Genomic DNA, 25,370 nt, shown 5'->3' on the forward strand with positions numbered 1-25,370 from the left:
TGTAAGACGCTTTTCTTACTGACGGCAAGCACTATAATGTAATCCTCTGCCCGAAATATCAGAATTGAAAAATCAATTATCTGCTCTCCAGGGATATCATATATTTGTACAGTCCACTAACTTGTTTTTTTTAGTATGTAAGAGGGACATAGGGTATTAACTTAAAAAATAGATAAATGTTGATGGAGGCTGTAAAAAAGGAATGCTGGTAAAGAAGAAGCATGGTTGTTACAGTGAAACATTTTCCAAGCTATGTTAAATTGGCTTAAAAATTAAGGCTCTGTAACCTCATAGAAATATACTTGAGACACTGTAAATATTACTATAGAGACTTGGTTGACCCCTGTTTAAGAATAAACTGCCAAGGAGAAACTTGAGTGTGCTTCTCTTCTAAAACATTCCCTTTTATGGCTTATGGTTTCAGTGAAGTCTCTCTAGGAGGCTATGGATATCAGCCAATCAATCTTTATTTGTAGCGCATCAAATCACAACAAATGTTATATCAAGACGCTTTTACAAACAGAGCAGGTCTAGACCGTACTCTGTTAGACCAGGGGTTCTTAAAGTGTGAGTTGTCCCGACCCCTTAGGGGGTCGTGAGACACCAATGTGGGATCACGAGATGTATTCCGGATTTTGTGTTTGTTTTTTTTAAGTAATCTAAATTTGCTTATTTTACCTATTATTGTAAATTATACACACAAATAGTAGTTACATTTGAAATAAAGCCCTGCAAATAAGTACATTTCATTAGTTTTCTGCCTTTCTTTGTTGCCAGATGACTCCTAAAGTTAGAGTTAGGGTTAGCTAACAGTTAATTACCAAAAGGATCATTAGCAGCAGGTTAATTCACAGAAGCAGAGGAAACACAATCACATGTGCATGTAAGTACACTCATTTTGAAGTATGAAGTGAATAAAGTATGACTCAACATTTAACCATTTGGAGGGTCAGTTGGGGTCACAAATCTTTGGCACCTTTATTTTGGGGGTTGCGGGCTCAAAAGTTTAGGAACCCCTGTGTTAGACTATTAACAAAGACCCAACATCAAGACATGATAAGATCCAGTCCCCTCTTACAGGCAGGACTCAGTCTTATCTCATCATGAGCATTGCACTTCACAGCGTTTAGCAAGTTGCAGCGGCAAGGAAAAATGTCCTTTGAACAGGCAGAAACCTTGAGAACCAGACTCATGTTAGACAGCCATCTGCCTCGACAGTGGGACCAAACATCAAGACAGGATAAGATCCAGCCCCCTCTTACTGACAGGACTTGATCTTATCCCATCTAAATCCACAATGAGAATTGCACCTCCAAGTATTTAGCTCCCTGTTTCTTCTAGAATCGATTTTAAAGTACTTTTACTTGTTTTTGAAGCTCTTAACAGTCTTGCTCCTCCATAAATCACTGATCTCCTGTCATTGTATGTTTTATGATCACTGAGGTCCTCGAATGCTTCCCTTTTAAATGTTCCTCGTGTGTCTCACACAAGCACCGGCCAGAGAGCTTTCTGTTTTTATGCCCTTAAGCTATGGAGCACTCTGCCTCTGGACATCAGAACGGCGAGCTCTCTGGGTGTTTTTAAAAGTAAACTTAAGACTTACATTTTATATCTAGCTTTTAATTTGGAGTCATTTATTTTTAGCCCTGGACTGCATCACTATTATTTTAATCATTGCTTTGACATTTATTTATCTTATTTAATCATCTATTTATCTATTTATTTCTTGTATTCATCTGATCTTGTTAATACTGCCTTATTTTTCTTTTCTTTCCACTATTACATATTTTATGAATTTTACTGTGTTGATTTTATTTTATTTTTAAGTATTTCATTTATAATAATGCCTTTTATAATGTTACCATTGCTGTTGTTTTCTGGGGGCTGCATGTTTATATGTATGAAAGGTGCTATATAAATAAAGTTGAGTTGAGTAGTTACAGCGGCAAGGAAAAACATCTTCCCTTTAACAGGCAGAAATCTCGAGCAGAACCAGACTCATGTTAGACAGCCATCTGCCTCAACCGAGTTGGGGTTGGAAAGAGAGATAGAGGAGAATAAGAGAGAGAGATGATAGATGATAGAAATAACATGTTATACAATATGAACATATATCATCTTCAAGTCCTTATGAGAAGAATAATACAGCCAAAATGTTAATATTATAAGGCCTGACCCTGTATCATTATTGTACTTACTGTAGCTTATCTCAAACTGTTGAATTCAGAAGACTTAAATGTTCAGGTAATGGTTCCAAGGACCAGCAGGATATGTCATTGTAGCCTGCGTTTGCTTTAGTATGAGCAGCCATCAATAAATGGAACCACTCTAAAAGCCCCCTGAGGGCTTAATGGATGATTGTGCGGGTTAAATCATTTTGAAAAAGCAGAAAGTCAAACACAATTATCCACCGTTCATGAAGAAAGGGGCAGAATTTGGCGTTTACAGGCCTGACCTTGCCTTGCTGTGGTCCAACCAAAAAGCAAAGCACGTTGGCTACCTTGACTGTGATTTAAAGGTGACATATCACGCTTTTTTCATCAATATATATTGGTCTAAGAGGTCCCCAAAACATGTCTTTAAAGTTTATGCTCAAAAAAACACTTTGAAATCAGATTTTGGCATGCCTGAAAAGCCCTCTTCTTCAGTCCTCCTCAGAACACTCTGTTTTCTCTCTGACCACGCCCCCTCAGGAAGTGGATGTGGCCTCGGCTCTCCAGCATGTTGATCTAATGTTTACATGTTGGCTGAATATACACGGCTGCTCATAGATCACGTTACTTCAACCCTCTGAATCTGATCCAGAATCTGATCCTGATGGAGAGGCGCCTGCAGCAGGACCTTTCTGAAGGATTGGTCACAGATTTAGTGTTTCTTGTTGTTTTATTTATCAGTATGTCGACGTGTGTCTTGGTACACAGCTACGAGCATGTAGCTATGTGGCTATGCTAACTAGCGCTAGCACTTATCCATGATAAATAAAAATCATCCACTAGATCTTCAAATCTGCAGATGTGGGGAGTAAAACCGACCTCTGCCAGAAAGGCAGCAGGACCTTTCTGAAGGATTGGTCACATATTTAGTGTTTCTTGTTGTTTTATTTGTCAGTATGTCGACGTGTGTCTTGGTACACAGCTTCAGCTATGAACATGTAGCTATGCTAATTAGCGCTAGCACTTATCCATGATAAATAAAAATCATCCACTAGATCTTCAAATCTGCAGACGTGGGGAGTAAAACCGACCTTTGTGTTTATTAAGACAGCCTACAACTAGCATGCCTCCCTCCTTAGCTCCTTGTTAGCACACATTTGTGCAGGGAATGAAAAACGGAGAAGTTGAGTATTATTTTATACAGTCTATGGGCTGAACAAGCTCCGAGCTCTGACTCCGTTACAGACCGGATATTGTTGTTACGTAACAAAAACACGGAAGTCTGAAACGGCTCGTTTCACACACATTTACAGAAAGGTGTAGAAATCAAAACAGGGGCAGAATGGATTTTTTTCATTCTCAGGGGGTTTGTAGACATGCCAGGGAAACTTATTTCAGGTAGAGAACCATTAAAAAGTCCATTTTGCATGATATGTCCCCTTTAAAAAGAGAGAAAACACTGAAACTAGTTCAAGTCAAGTCAGGTCAGGTTCTACTTTATTGTCATTTCAACCATATACGTCTAAACAGTGAGATGATATTTTGTGCTACATACATATTTTTTAAAAGAAGTACAATCAGGAAATAAATATGAGAAGAGTTGAATGAAGTTAGATATAAGGTGAATGAACAGTTAAGTATACATAGTACACAAGTACATATACATGGTCGACAAAGTGCAATTATTTCCTCATACAGAAGTGTCTGATTCATTCAGCTGCCGGGTCACTGACAGACTTCTTTTCTTTGAACTCTAGTCAACCACACCTGTCCCGTCGATCAGTTCAAGTGCAGCAACAACCGCTGCATCCCAAAAAGATGGCTCTGCGATGGAACGAATGACTGTGGGAACAATGAGGACGAGGCCAACACCACATGCTCAGGTGTGTACCGCACCACATTCATATTTCATTAGATTTAGAGAAGCCTTGGCTCCTGTTTGTTGTTTTCCTACAGTTTTATCAACTGTGCTGAAAAGATAATTTCCTGTAATTTCACAAAATCTGTCAGCCATTATCGTTTGTTTTCTTTGCACAATGATTGGTTTTCAATCAGTTGCACCAAAACATCACTTGGCTTAGCGGGAACGCTGTTGAATTTTCTGACGCTGTTATCAGAGCAGCATTTTGTGGTTGAAGGACCAGTTTTGTGAATGTTTGTAACACACTACTGTAATTGATTTCTTAACAAATTCAATTCAAGCTAATGTAGACTGCAACAAATAAAAACAATCAATCAATCTTTATTTGTAAAGCACCAAATCACAACAAACATTGTCTCAAGATGCTTTTACAAACAGAGAAGGTCTAGACCATACTCTATGTTAAATTATTAACAAAGACCCAACACCAAGACAGGAGACAGTCCCCTCTTACAGACAGGACTCAGTCTTATCTCACCATGAGCATTGCATCTCGCAGCATTTAGCAAGTAACATCGGCAAGGAAAAACTTCCTTTTAACAGGCAGAAACCTCGAGCAGAACCAGACTCATGACCGAGTTGAGGTTGGAAAAAGGGATAGGGGAGAATAAGAGAGAGAGACAGTGATGATAGTGATGGGACGGATGGTAGTAGTAGTAGTAGTGGCTGTTGCAGCTGGAGCCTGGGACATCTATGGAACCTACGAGACAATGGAGCTCAGAGACTCCAGAAAGGTCTATGGTTAGTAACTTTACAGGGACAGGGAAAGTTGAAGTTCATGGCAGGATCCCAGAACAGAACAGCGTTCTTGTCTAAATGGTAGCACACTGATGCAATGTGCTCTCTTTAGATGTTTGTACATCAACATCTGGTCCAGGGCTGTCTTGTATCCAGGCGACTGTGATCACCATTAAACCTGTCAGCTCAGCACACTGCAACCATTCTCTTTGTATGAAAGCCCTCTCAAGTAATAAATAGCTGTGGCATGAACAAGAGGCAGCAGTAAACGGCAACACTTACAGTATATCACAATGTATGTCCTCCATGCAGCCTCTTGCAGTTTTGTCAGGACCAATCAGTAAGCATTAGCTAGAGGATGGTGAATGTTCCTCATCATCCGATAGACATGCATATCCCAAAACAGTAAGAAATCACTTGTGTGTTGCCTGTGCATGCTCATCAAAGCGGTGCAGCAAAAGCACATTGCCCGTGGCCTGCTGACTTTCCCTGCTGTACTGCGTGATTGAGTGATAAAGAATTTGCAGCGGACAGAAAGTAACATCCTGGTGATGTAGTATTCATTACAGCGCTTGAACATGCTTTTTGCATCAACTCCGAGTGATTAAATAAATGGGCTAATTCCCCCCCTCTCTCTCAGCCCAGTCCTGTCAGGCTGACCAGTTCTCATGCAAGAACGGGCGATGTATACCTGGAGCCTGGAGATGTGACCGGGAGGACGACTGCGGGGATTTATCTGATGAAACATCATGCAGTGAGTCAAGCATTGCCATTTGCCACATGCCATTCAAATGTCACTCCACATGGATCTGACTGCCTGGGCTTTCTATGCTGCTTTTGTTTGTTCAGGATGTAAAATAATCCAACTCAGTAAATGCTAACAAGGTCGTTTAGGGAAATCTGTCCTTTTTAACTTCTTAGTTATTTGAGTTATTGCTTATTGGCTTACCTTTGAAGCAAGGGTATTCTTCAGCAGGTACAAAAGGTGATTGAGTTTTCAGCATGCACTGCTTGTTCATTTATTATTTCAGCAGTGAAATATTTTCTTTTTGTCTAGAAACCTTAAAAATGTGACTTCATAATTTATGTAGCTGCCGGTGCCAAAAACTTGTTAACAAATTTGTAGTGCCGCCTACGAAGGCAACTTCGAGACTTACCCTCAAAGGACAGCAAGATATGTGCTGGGCACCACTCTGGATAATTTGATTAAATGGATGAGTACATTGGAATAAAATGTTAATTTGTTTTCATTTGGTTTCAGCACGTGACTAATATATATCTACGTATATATATATATATATAATAAGAAAAAGCAGACCAGGCTGATGAAAGTAATCACACTTGTTGAGTTTAATTCTCATTCTACATAAGTCCTCCATTATTCAAAAAGGCCATTAGAAACAGCATTTTGTCCGAGCACATGAAGTACACAGAAGGAATGATTGGGCCTCTTTGGATATGAATGGGTGTCAGTAGCTGTAGTCCAAACAGAATATCTCAGCTTCTGGGAATTGGGTGCTTTGCAATGAATTTGGGGCATACATTGCTGGTGCCTGGGGGGTGAAAACTGGTGATTTAGTTTTTGAGTTTGAGTTTTGATAAAGCTCCCCCAGCATGTAAACATTTTCACTTATCAAGTTTATTATCTCTACTTCAAAGTAATGCATTTTGAAAATAGGATAAACAGAATTCATGACTTTGAAATGAGTAAACATATTTAAGGTGAAGTGTCACCTAGAGTTTAGAATCAGCATTATTCTGTCACATCTTTTGCCAACTATAACCAGGGTATAAAAGTTTAGTCCATTACTTTGGTGCATGACTGGAGGGATACTTGCAGAAGAAGATCGTGACATTGGTTGTCCTTTGTATTCAATCCTCACCACTAGTGTCCACACCAACATGCTCAATGGAAATGGCTATTACTGGTTTGCATTATAAAAGGAACAATCTAAATGTTTGCATCATCTGTTGGTAGCATGCTGTCATTACGACCAAGCTCTAAGCAATGCTGTGACGATGTATCGGCTCAAAGATCCACTACAGTGGCTGTAAACACAGGAAGAGCAGTGTCGCGTTCCATCTAAGCCACACACTGTGCATCCGAAACGCTCCTGTTCTACTCAGGGATGTAAGGATATATCGCAAGATAGTAAAAAACTGACAAATAAGGGTGGATTAAAATCGGTTCAACAACATTTGTTTTGGGATATTATTTTTAAACAGTAGAAGGCGTTATCTGCGAAGTATAATGCCGATAGCGCCTTCTACTGTTTAAAAATAATATCCCAATACAAATGTTGTTTAAAGTTTAAAGCATGTTTCAGAATCAGCCGACTGAAGGTGTTGCACTCAGCGGAGAAGCTCAGCTGGGGGCTGCAGCTGAGTGACAGGTTTCCACAAGCGCCTTTTTTCTCCGCCGCCGGACAGATTCTGACCCGGTTGTGCTCCCGGCTGACACCTGACCATGTTTAAATGTTTATTTTTCTCAATAAGAAAGAGAAAACTGGACACTGTGAGTCTAAAATATGACTCTGCTCAGTTGTCCTGTTGCAGTAAATCCACATGCTGTAGTCTGAGTCTTCACTCTTTGACCATGCGTCCACAGAGATTATTTATAAGCCTGCTCCTCACGTTGATATTCAGCATGTTTAACATGTTGAACACCTCAATATGATCTGCAGCTGTTTAATACCGTCAGTAATATACACTGTGTCGTGAAGGAACATTTGATTTAGTGGAAAAAAACACATTTGTCATTATTTTTGACATGGAAAACTTTCAAGTTTTTTTAATGATTAAACAATAATTGATCGTTAACATTTTCAAAGATCGATCACAGAAAATACTTGAAATTTACATCCCTAATTTAAAGAGATTTACCTTGTTTGTTTTAATATGTAATACTTTCATTTGGGAATGGTTCACTTTCCATTTCTCTGTAAATGTCTGGAAATTTTCCAACAAGGTATTTTTGTACGGTGATTTTACTTTTTTTTGCAAGGTGCTGAAAAAAAAAGTGTGCAGTAGTTTTATTTGAGTTACAATACACCTAAACAATGAAAAAGGATGACTTTTTATAGCAGCCTCTACCATCAGTGAGTGAATGGGTTAGAATGGGTGAATTTAAGGAGTAGTGTAAAAAGTGCTTTGAGTGGTCAGAAAGACCAGAACACCGCTGTATAAGTACAAGTCCATTCATCATGTAGTCCATTTACCATATCAGACTGATCTGATGTTGCACAACTTGCCAAACACTAAATCACAACTCAGTTATTTGCAAAGACGGATTCTTGCAGTGTTTTTTTTTTATTTTTTGTCTTGTAGAATATTCTGCTCATCTTTTTACGTGCATTACTTTCAAACAGAGTTTAAGAAGTTGAATTAATGCTCAGTCCTCTGGAAAGAAGTAAACATGCCCTCAAAGATGGCATCAGCTCAGAGGGGCGGTGAGAGTAAACTCCATACTTTTTAGGCGTTCTCTGTTTTTAAGTCATGTCATCTCAGCTGTGTTTTGGAAACTGACAGTTTCGTTCAGTCTGTGTTCTGGATTGCAAAACATTACTTTAAAAAGGCATGTTGTGATGGCCTAAGCTTTGAAGATGTATTTAACATTTTTATTCATGAGAAAACATCCTTTTAAGCTGTAAAATATGTTTTCAGCAGCAGGTTGAACTGGATTTATTACAAGCATAGACTTAAAAGATCGGGGTAAAGGTTTTAAGATCCCTTCTTATCACTATTTGTATTAAAGCAGCTTTTTACAGTGATTGATGTTTGCCAAACTCTGCACTGTGCTGTCTCGCCTCAGCCTTCCTTTGTGTGTCCTAAGCTGCTCCAGTACGCATTCACAAACACCCAGGGTGTAAGCAGTAATTAAAGTTCATGCTCGGCTTCATTCAATCATAATCAAGCTGTGCAGCAAAAACATATTTCTCCCATACTGTTGTCTGAGTTTCCTCAGGCATTACTTCTCTGTAGGCACTCTTCTGTGAAGCTCTGGCAGCTCACTTAGCTTCAGTGCAGCGACTGTGGGTTTTAGAACACCTGAAGCTCAGTGGTGGCCGCCTTCGAGATTGATGCTAATTTGGATTTTGTTTGTCAGTAGTTTAGTAGTTGTCACACAGTGTCTCATATTGGGCTCTCTGTTTACTTCCATCATTATTTATGGATGCCACTGTTCCTTTTTTTTTTTTTTGCCAGACTCTCTGTTTACTTGGAACCTGCATTATTTATACATGTTCATGCTTCATTTTTAATGCATGTTAAATTCAAACCAGTCATGTGCTGTCAGTGAGACGGAACATATTTGTGGGAAATATGGAAGACACGTGTCTGATAAAGATACTGTGTCTCTCCTGGAAGGCGCTTAAGGTTTTGCAGACAGCAGCAGATGCCAACAAATCAATTCATACATAAACTGGCATTCTGAAGTCAATAAAGCTTCAGGCATCCAGTAAGGGTATTTGAAAGGTACTGTATATACAGTATCTCAGAATTGGAATCAAGAATGGTATCTGACAGGAATATAAATGCTCATCCGATATTATTGATGCACAAAATTCAGAAGAATCTATTTTTCCATCACTCCTGCAGCGCTGGTAGACGATATTGATGCCATAACTAGACTCATTTAGCTCATAGATTGCAGGCATGGGTGCTGAATAAGTGATTTAGTGACTACAGAGGGGGTCATTGATTTGATATCACCAGCTTGCATTGTTAAGTTTCACACTTATCTAACATTCATGTAAAGTTTCTGCTAGGATAGCATCTGATTGGATTTTTTCCCTTCAGTGCAATGAAATAAGGGTTGAATATAAAAGTCATAGGTCTTGAGAGGTCATTGAAACAGACTATGGAATAAAACATGGCTTTACATGGTTCCTTTTAGCACAGAGCTTTGATGAAGGGAGGAATGATAGCGAGTGTCTTACTTGTATTTTCCTTCACTGTCCAGGTCAAGGCTATCTATATTGTAAGATTCCTTCTGAAGAACTTCTGAAGATCAATCAATATGCCGCATCTTGAAGAACTACATCCCATAAGTCTCATCTGGAGCTTTAATAACACATGACAATGTTTGATATATTCAGTTCTACTCTTTAGAAAGTACCACACATTGACTTTTCAATGAGTTATCCTTGAGCCATCCTCAACCGCTGATCCGTTTTTATTGTTTGTATCATTTTCTATGGCACTTAAGATATTCAACATAAAGCCTGGTTTACACTTCTACGCGGACATGAGCACTACGAACTGCTGTGTCAGTGTGTGCAGCAATAGTCGGGTCATGTTTCATACAGCAATGATTACAGGGAAGAATAGAGAGGACACGTTGGAGGAGATGAAATACACAGCTCATGTGCGGCTGATGTCCAAGATCCTAGAAGTGCTGTAAATGCAGGAAATACAATGCCCTTGAGCGGACCAATCACAGGGCTTGTGGTCCACGTCGATTTGATGCATAGCTACATTTTGGAGGAAGTGCGTGTCGCCTTCATCCGTAGGCCTCTGCGTAGGTACGGGTGCTACGCAGACCTACGTCGTAGGCTACGCCGTCGATTCGATGCAGAAGTATAAATCAGTCTTTAGTTCTAAACTAGCTGACCATATTTCAATAGTATGGAGAGACATTTTAAGTGAGAAATAAAGTGTGTAAGTTCTGTGCATTTGCCTTATAATTCATAAAACTGCAATGCAAGCATGATGGTTGGACCAGGATCTAATTTAATGTGTACCTGTCAACACATTTTTTCAGCCTTCCCCACCTGTGAGCCTGTCACCCAGTTCAGCTGTTCCAATGGACGATGCATCAACATCCAGTGGCATTGTGATTCAGGTAAGGACAAGAATCTTTTGAAGGTATCATAAGAATCAACACATGTTCAACGATGAATGGTCAGAATGTTTTTGCTGACTGTTTTTGCACGTGTGTGTGTGTGTGTGTGTGTGTGTGTGTGTGTGTGTGTGTAGATGACGACTGCGGCGATCGCAGTGATGAAGCGGGCTGCATCCAGTCCTGCTCCAACACCCAGTTCCAGTGCACCAGTGGCCGCTGTATCCCAGACCACTGGGCCTGTGATGGTGACAATGACTGTGGAGACTTCAGTGATGAGAACATGACCTGTAGAGGTGGATCAGCATGTAAGAACGCCTCTGTTCAATTCTGTGAAGTAGGGGTGGGAATCGCTGGGTGACTCACGATACGCAATACCTGGCCCACGATAACAATAGTATCACGATACAGCGATACTACGATAATCGATATATTGCAAAACAATGATGAAACGATATATCCAGATATCAAATAAACCAAGCTGGTCTCAGCATGAAGAGTTACAACAGCTTGTTCTCTTTTTGTTTTAAGAGCAGTTTGCAGTGCATTTCGAGCTCTGTCCAACATCTCTTGTGCGCTCAATAAACTGCTGTTCACATTCCCCTCATTCATGCCTTCATTGCCCTGCGTGGAGTCCCTAAGTAGTGACGCGGTGAGTCAAATTGACATGAAAATCTAGCACCATATTTATCTAATTAAAATATCAATACTCAGCCCCATCATATTAATATTTCGTCCCAACCCTACTGTGAAGTGGTGAAAAATATAAAATCGTTGGACCAATGGCGTAGGTTTGATTTTGAAATTGGTTGGGACATAGCCCCCAGCGTCTGCCTGTGTATCCGGCTGCAACAGAACCGATGTTTTGCATTCATTAGCGGTTGCATATGAGGGGGGACTATTTTCCTCTGGTGACTGACACTGTTTGTTGAAATAGCTTCTAATGTCCATCTTTCTTTTCTTGCCTGCCGATATCCTCAGACATGAGTGCAACACTGGCGAAAACCTGCGAGCGAAACAGCCTACAGGGAGCTAAGCCAATCAAAAAACAGACCGGTCTCAAAGACGTATTTGGGAGGCAGTGCCGAAGTGGGAAAGGATTTAACCCTTTGTGTGCTGCATGAAGCACATTTTTTTCCCCTTCAGCCATCATTTGAGATTGGTAGGGACACGTCCATACGGTCCATACACAATTATACGCCATTGCGTTGGACTATCAATGCCCCTCCAGCAAAGCATAACCTACATGCTATATCCTATTATACATTAAACTATCAGAAAACAATATCCCTGATCTATATCCACTCATTTCTTTGTTTTGTTCTGTTTTAATTATTTCAAAATCTGACCTTGCGAGTAGAATCTTCTGGTTTGCCTTCATGAGAGAAGAGAGACTCCCTACATCTGCATTAGTGAGCCAATGATCCGACACAGATTTTATTTGCATTTCAAATCCACCTTTCAATTGAGATGTCGTGATTACATATTAAACTTTTTACCAGCTTGAGTCCAATAACTTTGTCTCCACATTCACGTGTGACTAATCTTATCTGGTCTCCGTTTGGGGGAATTTTCCCATCAGGAGTTGAATCATTTAATCTAATTACCACAGAAACCTCATGCAAGCTCCTAGAAACTCACAGCTGACTTGCTTGTCACTAGAATGTGTAGACTATTCATCAAACTGTTTCCTGACGGGAACCGCAGGCTCCTCCACTCCCCCGTGTCTGCTTCTGCTTTCCCCACAGGAGATTGAATCTGTCTAGCTTTTCCCTGGCTTTTAAAGAAATGTTGTTTGGGTTCGACTTTAACATGAAAAAGCAAATGGTTAATCAGAAGCAGCTGTTCTCTATGCTGGATTCATGACTTAAATTAATGCATATTGCTTTTTCTGTAATGTGCTGAAACTATAGAAGAAGATAAAGATACTCTTTGGCGTTCCTCTGCTTCTTGTATTTGCAGAGGACTTATAAATGACTGCTGTTTTAGTCATAATTAGTCATTATAGATAATCATTTGTTTCTGTCTCCCATTTTATTTAGCATTCATTTTCCTCAAAAGTTATGTTCAGCAGTGTAGCGCACACAAGATAGCGGTGTAGTGGAACTAGTTTTGTTTATTCAATATAAATAGCTGCAGGAGAAAGATATAGTGACAAGAATCATTTCACAAGACAGAAACATCTTAGAGATATAAACCTTAAATGCTGAAAGTGTAGTAACTTCCCTGTTAGCTTTAACTGACCTGTTATTACTGCCAAGTGCCCTCCTTGGAAAGATAAAAGTTTGTAAACACTAAAAGATGTCTTGTGCAATAATAGTTTAATAGTGCTGCGCCTGAGCCCATGAAAGAGCGCTGTAGATCTGTGAAGCAGTAATTGTTGAACGCCTGTTGTTTCAGTGCTGCCATCCGTGATTGAGTGCAGCGAAGAGGAATTCCACTGTGTCGCAGATGGGACCTGCATCCCAGAACGCTGGAGGTGTGATGGAGACAAGGACTGCGAGGACGGGAGCGATGAGAAAGACTGCGAGGGCACTAAAAGGATGTGCGACCCGAAGGCCAAGTTTACCTGCAAAGATACAGGTAGTGAACGCAATACACTGCTGAACAACAAACCAAGATCAAAAATAGGGAAAGTAGTGCTTCCTTTTCTCCCTGTGAATCACCATTTTGAATTGTCACAGCTGTTACATGGGTCTTAAACATCTTCAGGAAGATTTAGATGTAGCCTGACACCCGGAAACACTGATGTGGTGATGATTTTATACTTCATTACTCATCAGGCACAGATAATTTTGGTTGGTCTGTGGTATGAAATCTGATCCTGAGGCAACAAAACTAAATCCAGCTTGTTTGTGAGTTGAGCTTGCATCATTTCTCTTCAATAAATAGTTTTAGTTCAAGACAAGCTGTCTGAACTAAGACAGAAACACAGTGAGAGAGAGCCAAAGATACAACTTGATCATCGGCTATTGTTAAGATTTATGTGAATTTTTATATAATACGTCAGCTTTTGATCTGTGTATAAGGTAGAGCTGGGCAGCATTTACTTTTTTTTTTCATCACGATAAATTTAAAATCATTATTTCATTTAAATTTTAAGGCAGATTTTTGGTCGTGAGTGAAAGTTGAAGAAACCAGACAGTTTGTTAGCTTGTGTCTGAGATTTAGTTTTCTGATAGTTCTCTTCTGTTGCCCCTAAATGGTGGAATGAATTGGCCAACTCCATTCGATCTGCAGAGTCCCTCTCTACTTTCAAAAGACAGCTATAGACCCAGCTCTTTAGGAAGCACTATGCACTTAGCTATACTGTTCTCCACTGTTGTCCCCAGTGGCAGATCATGTCTTCCAGCTACGATTGACTCGCACTGTCCTGCTCTACTCTGGGAATCTGTGTTCAGCTCTTGAGGGACCCAGCACTTGGTACTTTGGTCATTATTGTGGTAATGTTAATTGTTGATGATGTTAATGGAAGGTCTTAAATTGTTTGGTTGCTTCATTGTAGATGTTCCTTATTTCGAAAAAAATAAAAAAATCCTTACTTATTTTTGTGCATTGCCTTTACACTGCTTGGCAGTACCTGCACCCAAATGGACTTGAAGCACTTTGTTACTCTAACTGATCTTGTTTCCTCTTGTCTAGATCTTTGCTTGTGTTGTTCTTGTTCTCGTATGTACGTCGCTTTGGATAAAAGCGTCTGCTAAATGACATTGTAACATTGTAACATAAGCTTCTTGAATCCTTCATTTTGGACGGTGCTAACAGGAAGAAGGTCTTTTGTGTAAGAATAGATTTTTGTGAAGTTTTAGTTTGTACATCCTCTTTTTCTCAGGCTGAGATAATTTGCATAATTTGATTTGAACTTACAACAAAAATATATCAAATTGTGAACTGTGTATCAGTTTATAGAGTATTGTTTTGAGTTGTGCTCTCCCCTTCAAGACTACTAAGGGTTACAGGTAGAGTGATATTGTTTCCCACAGTGCAGTGAATGCATCACACTTATTCAGTGTTCAGTTGTCCTACGGTCGCGGTGGACATTAAACGTGTTAGAAATGAACAGCAGAAGTTGTCTCTGTGCTCTTCCTTTACCCACGTCCTGAAAGTATATTTAATGAAGTGTATGAAGTTAATAATTACAGCTGAGTCAGCACAGTGGTAGACTAACGACTCTGCTTTGAGCTGGTAGGTTTTACATTTGTCATCAGTGTTGCTGTCTCTCATTTTAACTGTTGATTCCACTCCAAACGTCTTTAAGCCTGCCCACCTCTTACCCTGTGACATGATCGGTGGTCTTCTTCTTCCGTTCAATTTTCGGTGGGAACTAGCACACAAGGCACACTGGCTCCCCCTCCCTTTCCAGTGTTTGGGGGGTGATTTTATACATGTTTAAATATATCATATTTGTATGGAACGTTTGTTATAATTATATCAAGAAAAATGCTATCACAGTAAGTATCATTATTGTTTTATCGCCCAGCCCTATTATGAGGGACATCATAGAATATGAAATGTCATCCAAACATTCATGACTGCTATCTGGGAATATGCCAGTTTGGTTAGGAGTTTTAAAGGTGACATATCATGCAAAATTGACTTTTTAATGGTTCTCTACCTGAAATATGTTTCCCTGGCATGTCTACAAACCCCCCTGAGAATGAAAAAAATCCATTCTGCCCCTGTTTTGATTTCTCCACCTTTCTGTAAATGTGTGTGAAACGAGCCGTTTCAGACTTCAGTGTTTTTGTTACGTCACAACAATATCCGGTCTGTCACGGAGTCAGAGCTCGGAGCTTGTTCAGCCCATAGACTGTATAAAATAATACTGAATCCCCCCTCCGTTTTTCATTACCTGCACAAATGTGTGCTAACAAGGAGCTTAGGAGGGAGTCATGCTAGTTGTAGGCTGTCTTAATAAACACAAAGGTCGGCTTTACTCCCCACGTCTGCAGATTTGAAGATCTAGTGGATGATTTTAATTTTCCATGGAAAAGTGCTAGCGCTAGTTAGCATAGCTAAATAGCTACATGTCGTAGCTGTAGCTGTAGCTGTATACCAAGACATTAGTCTACATACTGACAAATAAAACAACAAGTAACACAGAATCTGTGACCAATCCTTCAGAAAGGTCCCGCTGCCTTTCTGGCAGATGTCAGTTTTACTCCCCACGTCTGCAGATTTGAAGATCTAGTGGATGATTTTTACTTATCATGGATAAGTGCTAGTGCTAGTTAGCATAGCCACATAGCTACATGTTGTAGCTGTAGCTGTGAACCAAGACACACATCGACATACTGACAAATAAAACAACAAGAAACACAGAATCTGTGACCAATCGTTCAGAAAGGTCCTGCTGCCTTTCTGGCAGAGGTCGGTTTTACTCCCCACGTCTGCAGATTTGAAGATCTAGTGGATGATTTTTATTTATCATGGATAAGTGCTAGCGCTAGTTAGCATAGCCACATAGCTACATGTTCGTAGCTGTGTACCAAGACACACGTCTACATACTGATAAATAAAACAAGAAACACTAAATCTGTGACCAATCCTTCAGAAAGGTCCTGCTGCAGGCGCCTCTCCGTCAGGATCAGATTCTGGATCAGATTCAGAGGGTTGAAGTAAAGCGGTCTGTGAGCAGCCGTGTATATTCAGCCAACATGTAAACATTAGATCAACGTGCTGGAGAGCCGAGGCCACATCCACTTCCTGAGGGGGCGTGGTCAGAGAGAAAACAGACTGTTCTGAGGAGGGCTGAAGAAGAGGGCTTTTCAGGCATGCCAAAATCTGATTTCAAAGTGTTTTTTTGAGCATAAACTTTAAAGACATGTTTTGGGGACCTCTTAGACCAATATATATTGATGAAAAAAGCGTGATATGTCACCTTTAATGTAGCGTTTCACCCTAATGTATTTGTGACATCCTATCAACAAACACTAAGCTCAAGGTTCTTTTTTCTCAAGTCTTTTTGTTATCTTTAAGAAAAGAGGAATGTGTCTCCATGCCTGTGAACATTTTTATATCAGTTACAAAGCTGCCAAATGGCTCCCTTCCTTTTCATGACGGCTTCCCTCTGACAGGCTCTTAAAGCTTAACCACCCTCCACTCCTGATCAATGTAGGCAAGATTTCATGTACTTTTTCAACCAATTAGAACAAACCATATAAGTGGCCTATTCAGTTTCACTTTTTCCCCGGCAGCTGAAAGGAGAAGGTTAGATGAGGACCCGGTTGCTTTCTGTCTTTAGCGCCACAGCTTTCTGCTCATCCCTTGACAGTATTATCAAAAGTGGAAGCAACGCCGCGTGGTGAAGGGTTGGTTAGACCACACAATTATTATTCACTGTAATTCTGCAGTGTCACACCCCTGTGCACTGATGCAGTTCACTCCGTCCTCTGGAAAAGAACAGAGTGCCCTCTCCAGGAGTACAATTCTGGTGGGGGAGAAAAGGGAGAATACTTCCTTTTTTTTAAATTTAAAAAATCCAAGATAAAACCCAAATATGAGACTCATGAGACCTTTGCCAAATTGAAATCCATTGCAACATGCATGCAAGAAGATAAAGGCTTAGATTCAGATTACAACAAAAGATATTAATATGATTTCAGATTCAAACACCTGCCTCTGTTGTGCACAAATTGAAGCCTGTACACCTGTCACATTTTCTTGTGCTTGCCCAAATTGCTGGGTTATACAGAAGCTCCAGTAGTACCAATGCTTGTTTGACCTGCAGGTTGTACTTAGTGTAAAAGAAAAGAGCACACCAATAATATGTTCCACTCTTCCTTTTTCAATTATTATACCCATTGACCTTTGTTGTTTCCATCAATGGCAACCCCTTGAAAAGCCTTGTTAACATTCTCGTCACAGCTGCCCTCGATTGAGATACATAATCTTTTACTTAGTGCATAGCTTGCGCCAAAAACAATACAGTTTGGCTACATGTATGCTTCTTATTAGGATTTGGTTACCTTATCCAAATCATTTTCATTAAGAACATTCAAGTTATTCCTCTTTAAAAAAACAAAGACTGGAGAATCATAACTAAACTAAAGCCGTCATTAGAAATAATGAAATAAAACTATTGGCCAAACCAACCCCTGAGCTTAACATCATGCTATTCTCTCTTCATTATAAAAACAAACATTGAAGTAGATGATTTATGTATTATCAAATGATTGTCCAATAAAGGCTTTAAATAGTTAAGTCAGACACAGCAACTTTTATGAGAAGCCTTTTATAGCCTAATACCCATGGTCCTTTGCTGTTCCACATCACTCAAACACTGATGGGGTGACCTTTTCTTTATGGGCATTCTGGAATTCAGTGGTAAGTTCAATCATGAAAAAGAGACGGACCTGTTTATACAAAACTATGTCCATCAGCTTGAAGGGAAAATAGTGCTCTGAACACCTGTAAACATTTGTGTGTGTGAGTCTGTGTGTGTGTGTGTGTGTGTGAGTCTGTCTGTGTGTGTGTGTGTGTGTGTGTGTGTGTGTGTGTGTGTGTGTGTGTGTGTGTGTGTGTGTGTGTGTGTGTGTGTGTGTGTGTGTGTGTGTGTGTGTGTGTGTGTGTGTGTGTGTGTGTGTGTGTGTGACTTACATTCAAAACATGGCTTAATGCCAAAGCACCAGCAGCCATTCATGAGAGGCCATTAAGGTTATCCAATCATTGGAGTTCTGCAGTATTAACAAAATTGAAACACTACAAACACACACATTTCCACTCATCATTACCACAATAAAGTCAATGTTTGCAAGTAATTATTAATTTACGTAATCAATCTGACAAAATATTAATAAAAGAGGGAGCAATAGTCTTAGGGGTTTCTTGAGGAAGATGCTGTTTGCTACTATGGGAGAAACAGTTTTATTTCCAGCTCCTTGCATTATATAATTTAAGAGATTCCAGCAGTTTCTCTACATCATGTATGATTTCATTGGTCCTATTTTGAAGGTACCTTTGTCACTTTTCTTGCCACAGAACAGTATGACTTCCAGTCAATTGTATTACCAGATTTAACTGACACAAGTTTTTTTTTATTTCCATCCCTGCATATAGAAATAAAATCTCTGTTGTACCTCTTTAAAGTCCTCAATGGACCCATTGTCTGAAGGGTTCACTAAGGACAGATTCAAAAGTCTTTGGAAAGTAATTTTCTGCACTGAACCGACTATCAGAATTAACTCCCCTGAGACCCGACAATGCCTACTAAACAATGGTTCCTGAAGTCAATAGAAATTGATGACACTTCAGAGCGTTAGACCATTCTGAGAATATGTCGCTGGAAATGTATTGCCACACCACCACCACATTTAATCTCATTTCTGACTGACAAAAAAAGCAGTTTGTATCAATTAATGAATCTTAAGGCTGATTTATACTTCTGCGTCTCCCCTACGCAGCAGGGGCTGACGCGGACATGAGCACCACATACTTGTGCGGCGATGTGTCCGTGACGCGCAGTAATACTCCACCGAAACGCCTGAGGGCAGTGTGGTCTCTCTGATAGCCGGTCGCCTGCTTCCAGTCCCGCTACGATCTCTGTTTACTTTTCCACAAAGATTCAGAGCGTGTTATGTTAATCTACAGCTGATACATGTTGCTGTTTATCATACAGACATGATTACATGAAGAATAGAGAGGAGGAGATGAAATACACGGATGATGAGCGGCTGATGTCCGGGTTCCCGGAAGTGATATAAATGCGGGAAACACAATGCCGCTGAGCGGACCAATCACAGGGCTTGTGGTCCACGTCGATTCTATGCGTAGTTACATTTTGGAAGAGGTGCACGTCAGCTACGTGCGTAGGCCTCTGCGTAGGTTCGGGAGCTACGCGGACCCACATTGTAGGCTACGCCGTCGATTCGATGCAAAAGTATAAATTAGCCTTAACTGAGTTTCTGAAATGGCTAGTGTGTGTTAAAGTACATTTATGTAAGACTTAGCATACTTATTTCATGCAGTTTTTATGACCCTTCTCTGTAGAGTAGGTGACATTTTAAATCATTCATCTTATTTTTACATTTGAAAATCACAAAAGAAACCATTAAACCCATTATATTTATACACCACTTATATACCCCACTTTCAATCCTTCACGGCTTGTAATTAGGTATTCATACCTTATAACAGCAGTCTTCTGGTCTCTGCCATCATTATCGCTGTCAGCACTTAGCCATTTGTTGTTAATCAGAAATGTCTACGTTTTTGTACCTTTGAGTGCTCTTGAACTTAGACTTTGCTTAGCTCTGAAGAGTTTAAAGAATTGTAAGTAAACCACAGCTGGCCATTGCTTCTAAACATGTTGGCATTTCTCCTCAAATTCAAGATTTCTGATGATTGACTGGGAGCTGAAACTCTTTCTTAAGCAAATAGAGACTGGCATGCTGAATCCAGGCTCATACAGCTTGTAATGCTTAACCTTCACTAGGTAGTAAGGTAAATCTGGGAAATGCATGTAGATTACATGTTCCCACCGTCTAGTTTTATAAGGGAAGTCAACTTTAGAGCATGCATATTTAAAGCCAACCAATGTTGACCACAGTAAAAATACTCAAAGTAGAAAAGTTCAACAAGAGAACAACAATACACAATACAACATAATAAAAATGCTGACGTTGTTGGGAAAACAATGTTGTCATTTAAAAAGATAGGCCAAAGAAAAGACACCAGTCTCCAACAATGATTCAAAGCATTCAGTAGTCAGGGCTCATGGTATTTAAAGGTTACGGGTAGTCACTGCACAAGCTTAATCCCTAGTTTCAGGCACACCCAGGAGCAGCTGATTGGTTGCCCTCAGTGCACTAGCAGGAGTATAAATGGGAAGTTCAGCAACACAAGGTGCTGCCAATCCATCAAGAGCTTTCAAAGCCAACAGAAACATTTTAAAATAAATGCTTGTTTTCTTTTCAGTCACAAGGTGAGCAGCAGCAGTTTGAACTAGCTGCAGGCATTGAACAGATGAATGGTCTAAGCCCACATACAAAGAATTACAAGAGTGAAGATGAGTTGTTATAAATGCATGGACCACTCTCTCTAAATCTTTTGGATAGAGACAGGCATTTACCTTAGCTGCAAGTCAAGGTAGACCTAACAACAGATTTGATTCAAATTTTAAAAGCTGTCAAAATAAACAAGACTCTTAACTAAAGAGTGGATGTTATTATTGCTAGCAAGAATGCTAGCATTCAATAGTTCAGGAAGTACAAACACTTTGGCCTTTGTCTTACTTCTATTAAGGTTAAGGAAGTTTATTTATTGCATGTCCTTTAGATAATCAAGCAAAGGCTGCAATGAACCTTTGGTCATATACTTTAATGGCAAATAGACTCATACATCATCTGCGAAACAGTTGAACCAGACATCATATATCTCAATAATGGACCCAAGAGGCAGCAGATAGGCAGGAAAGATCATGGGACCCAGAATAGAACTGCAATGATGCGTTCACATCAAGTGCAAACAATCGCTTAATTCATGCATAAAAACAGAAGACTGTTTTGTGTTAACTCACTTAATTTGCGCGAATAAAATCAACAAAATCACTTGTATGACTCTATTGCCAATTCCTTGAGTCTTTACATTGACCTAACACGTAATTCACTCACGCAAATTATTTTTTTGGCGTTTGGTGTGAACACCCCATTAGAGAAACCAAGTGAGAGTGGCTGTCTCAGAAAAACGGATGGATAAACCTATATACAGTATGTCAGGTAGGACTGAAACCACCTGAGTGCAACCCTTTTGATGTTAACTCAATTTTCCAAGTGTGATATGAGGACTGTGATGTTGATAGTGTCAATTAGAGCTGGGTGATATTGAAAAAGATGTTATTACGATGACATTTTTGATATCAGTCGATATCGATAACTATCACGATAACTATAATTTAAACGCTGACTTTTGGTCCTGAGTGACATTTGAAGAAACTGAGATTTAGTTCTCTGATAGCTAGTTTTTCTTTAGTCTAATGTTTGGTGGTGAAGGCACATTAATGGCCCCTCCCTTTCTAGTGGCCAGGGGGTGTAATTACAGGTTTAAATACATTAAATATTTATAAAACATTTGTCATATTTATATTGAGAAAAATTATATCACAATAATTATCGTTATTGATTTATCGCCTGGCCTTAGTGTGAATCATATCGTCGTCACAGGGGCCTAAACAGCTACAACTGTACGCATTTGGCAATTTCAGATTTGAAGGAAAAATAGAATTAAGTCTGTTGAAAATTCCCCAAAACAAAATGAATAAAACAAACAAACCAACAAAGCATTAAAAAAAAGCTTTTTTCATAAAGCCTTTTGAGTATACTAAGATAATCCAGTTACCATCAGTTAAAATAAATATTAATGGGAAAAGTTCACGTTAAGATATTTTAGTGTTTCTTATATTTGGAAAGAGTATTGAAAAGTGGGGATAAGAGACTGGGGGGAGACCTCCAGCAAATCAGTCGAGGCTGGGTTAGCGACTGCTGGGGCACGCTTAGACCACCAGGCCACCGGCGCTCCAATTCAAAGCATTTATGATGCTTGATAAACCGACTCTAAAGCACTCCATCCCACTCCCAGAATAAAATAGATTTTTTTTTCACCTCTGTTATCCACATCCTGTCCCTTACTTTGCTTCGTACAGACACTCACTGACATAAAACTCATCAGGTTGAAACTGTGAGATTTTCTTTCCGTGTCACTCAAGGTGAAATTGCTAATATGAATTTTAATTAATTCAGTTACACAAATGATTAACCTTCTCATCCATTTGCATGTGCTCTACAAACACACACATTCTGATGACACTTAAAATAGAACAGTTTTACTTCCCCAGATGTCAACCATATTTTATGCATGAGGAAGCTTGTGCATTTAACAGCACTTAAGCTTGAATGGAATCGCAAAGGTGATAAGAGTCAATCAAGAGTGTCATGTGACTGTGGGTGTGTATAACATACACACAGACAAATCTAAACACACACACACACACACACATACAAACACATGTATATAATTTACACACCAACACAAGTCACTTCACCCCCCTACTGATCCAGCATCAAGCATAAGCAGTGGGGTGCCGAAACCCCATCATGGAGCTTTGATGGAAAAACAGTAAAGTGGAATATGCTCTGACCCCGGCTTCACCTGTGTGCAAAAATGAGACATCCTGACATCTATGTTGTTTTCTTCCTCACCTTCCTCAGTGGTTCCACCTCTCTCTCTTTCTAAGCTGCACAGTGAGATAATTACAAATTACACTCCAGTGTAGGTCTTGGTGCAAAGAATATTGATCCTGTGTGGATTTTTTCAGCACAGAGCTGAGAAAGTTTATAGTTGATTGAGGCCCCCGTGGAAAAGGGAACACTTTTTCATTTGTAATGTTTATGCCAAATATATGATTAAGCAACTGAGTAATGATACATTTATCTAACCCAAAGTGGAGAATGTTAGCATAAATTGTGGTTGAAGTTCAGTTTTATTAGGCAGTAACTGTTTTCTGTGAACTCTGCATCACTCAAGTCCTAGGAATACTTACAACATGGATACTGCATGGTTGGCACTACAGTGAAACTTTGAACCCTTTGAAATACTAATTTTGTACATAAAAATAGTTAATGTCTCCACATCTCATTCTCTACAGGCAAATGCATCACAAAGAGCTGGGTGTGTGATGGGGACATTGACTGTGAGGACCGCTCAGATGAAGAGTCTTGTGAGTCTGCTGTGTGTAAACCACCCAAGTACCCTTGTGCCAACGACACCTCTATCTGCCTCACGCCTGATAAAATCTGCAATGGCAAAGTGGACTGTCCAGACCGCTCGGATGAAGGACCAATATGTGGTAATGTTTGTTCTGTCTGTACATGTCATGTGTGAGATGTAAAAGTGATGTTGCAGTTCAATACACTACAAGGCCAGAACCACACATACAGTAGCTCCTGTCTAACTGCGGAAAATAAGATGCATTACCTTAACCCCCAGGGATGATTAGATTCTATATAAATATATAACAGCCTGGACTCTTCTGGGAAGACTTTACACAAGGTTTTGAGACAAGGCCCTGACTTGACTTATGGCCTTCAGTTCAGCTCAGCCCAAAGTTGATTGTTGGGGTCAAGGTTAGGGCTCTGTTCAGGCCAGTCAAGGTCTCAATTATTATAAGCTTCTTAATTATCTGCATCATTATGGTGTCCTAAATTTGAACTTAACCTCTTGACCAAAAGTGCTGAAAGTTATGTGTATTCAGTGGATGTTAAAAAGTTATTTAAAAATGTTTTAAAGGGGTGTTTTTAAACTAGAAGTTACAGGAACTAAAAGTTACTGGAGCTACTTTTCTAGGAACTAAAGTTCTTTGAACTACTCTTCCAGGAACTAAAAGGTTCCTGTGGCCCATTGTTGTTTTAAGTTGAGGAACACACTCAACTTAAAGCGATTTTTAAAGCCATGGATGACATCGACCGCTGTTTCAGCTTAAAGAGCGACCCTGTTACTTGCTGACTTTCAGCCTCACCCATCCCTTACAAATGTCTTTAGATGATCATTAAATACTTGATTTATGGGATATTTTAATATTTTAATAAAAAAACTAAACTAGGATGCATTCCCCGGGGACTCCTTCTGTGTCTCAAGAGCTCTTGAAAACTTGACAACCACTGACACTTTCAGCCAAGGTCTCAAGTTTACAGTGTCACTTTTCAGACTGTGACACCAGGCACTGACTGACGCATTAGCGGTATGCTCAGAGAAGAAGACTGTTACATAGCTATTAAACACAAGTCAATCAAAGCTGTGTGTAATGACATTATGGACGGTGGGTGAAATAAAAACACTACGATTACTGTACCAAATAGAAACATCCAGCGACGCAGGCCCCACCTCCCATAGTTCCTGTTCCTTTAAAAAGTACTACCCCCCAAGCAGGGGATTTCAGAGGAAGATTAACTACCCCAGAACTAAATTTAGACCCTGGTTCCTGCAGACAAAAATCACATACTGTAGTCCCTAGTTCCAGGGGAAAGTTTTTATAGTCGAAAAGCACATAATTCCTCAAAAAATCCCTAGTTGCTGGGGAAAGTTCCTATAGTCGAAAAGCACATAGTTCCTCACAAATTCCCTAGTTCCTTGGGAAAGTTATTGTGGTTGAAAAGCACATAGTTTCTCCAAAAGTCCCCAGTTCCTTGGGAAAATTCCTGTGGTCAAAAAGCACCTATAGTGGTTCAAAGGTATCGAATACAAAGAATTTCAAATAATGAACAGTCACACAATTGATGTTACCATTACAACCATATGCTCAAAGAATAACTTTAAATGGATGACACAAATTAAAGCTGTAAAAATTAAAGCCTACCAGGAACTGTCTTTTAGTGCAGTGCTCTATTGTTTTGGAGTTTATTTGTATGCTTTGCTTGAAAGGAGGGAAACAATGAAAGAGGTGACATCGGTTGAAAAGAAAACTAACAATGAAAAGCAATAAATAAACCTCATTAACACTGGGAATGTAAAGTGCTGCTTCCTCTGTGGCAGTTCTTTTCTCTCAAATAAGAAGCATTTACCCTTCACTTTTTTAGTCGAGCTTGCAGTTCCAGAAAAAAAGAAGGAAATTACTGTCACATTCTCTGATTTTTACTTGAGAGGTTCCAGTATGTTACCTGCTATGGCACTTCCTTGCACTTGTGCTAAATCTTTCTTTCATTTTTCATGTTATGTTATATCACGGGAT

At 39.7% G+C, this 25,370-nt stretch overlaps 1 protein-coding gene across 1 annotated transcript in view; it reads left to right on the forward strand.

The window, feature by feature from the left end:
* Nucleotides 1–25,370, forward strand: part of lrp1bb (low density lipoprotein receptor-related protein 1Bb) — a 426,184-nt gene that overhangs the window by 240,975 nt on the left and 159,839 nt on the right. Inside the window, exons 19-24 of the mRNA XM_034694098.1 lie at nucleotides 3,911–4,036; nucleotides 5,453–5,566; nucleotides 10,574–10,654; nucleotides 10,789–10,959; nucleotides 13,052–13,234; nucleotides 23,292–23,492. Of these exons, the coding sequence (XP_034549989.1) occupies nucleotides 3,911–4,036; nucleotides 5,453–5,566; nucleotides 10,574–10,654; nucleotides 10,789–10,959; nucleotides 13,052–13,234; nucleotides 23,292–23,492 (876 nt within the window). The remainder of the gene's footprint in view (nucleotides 1–3,910; nucleotides 4,037–5,452; nucleotides 5,567–10,573; nucleotides 10,655–10,788; nucleotides 10,960–13,051; nucleotides 13,235–23,291; nucleotides 23,493–25,370) is intronic.

This window comes from Notolabrus celidotus, chromosome 10 (genome assembly GCF_009762535.1).
Source record: "Notolabrus celidotus isolate fNotCel1 chromosome 10, fNotCel1.pri, whole genome shotgun sequence".
NCBI lineage: Eukaryota > Metazoa > Chordata > Actinopteri > Labriformes > Labridae > Notolabrus > Notolabrus celidotus.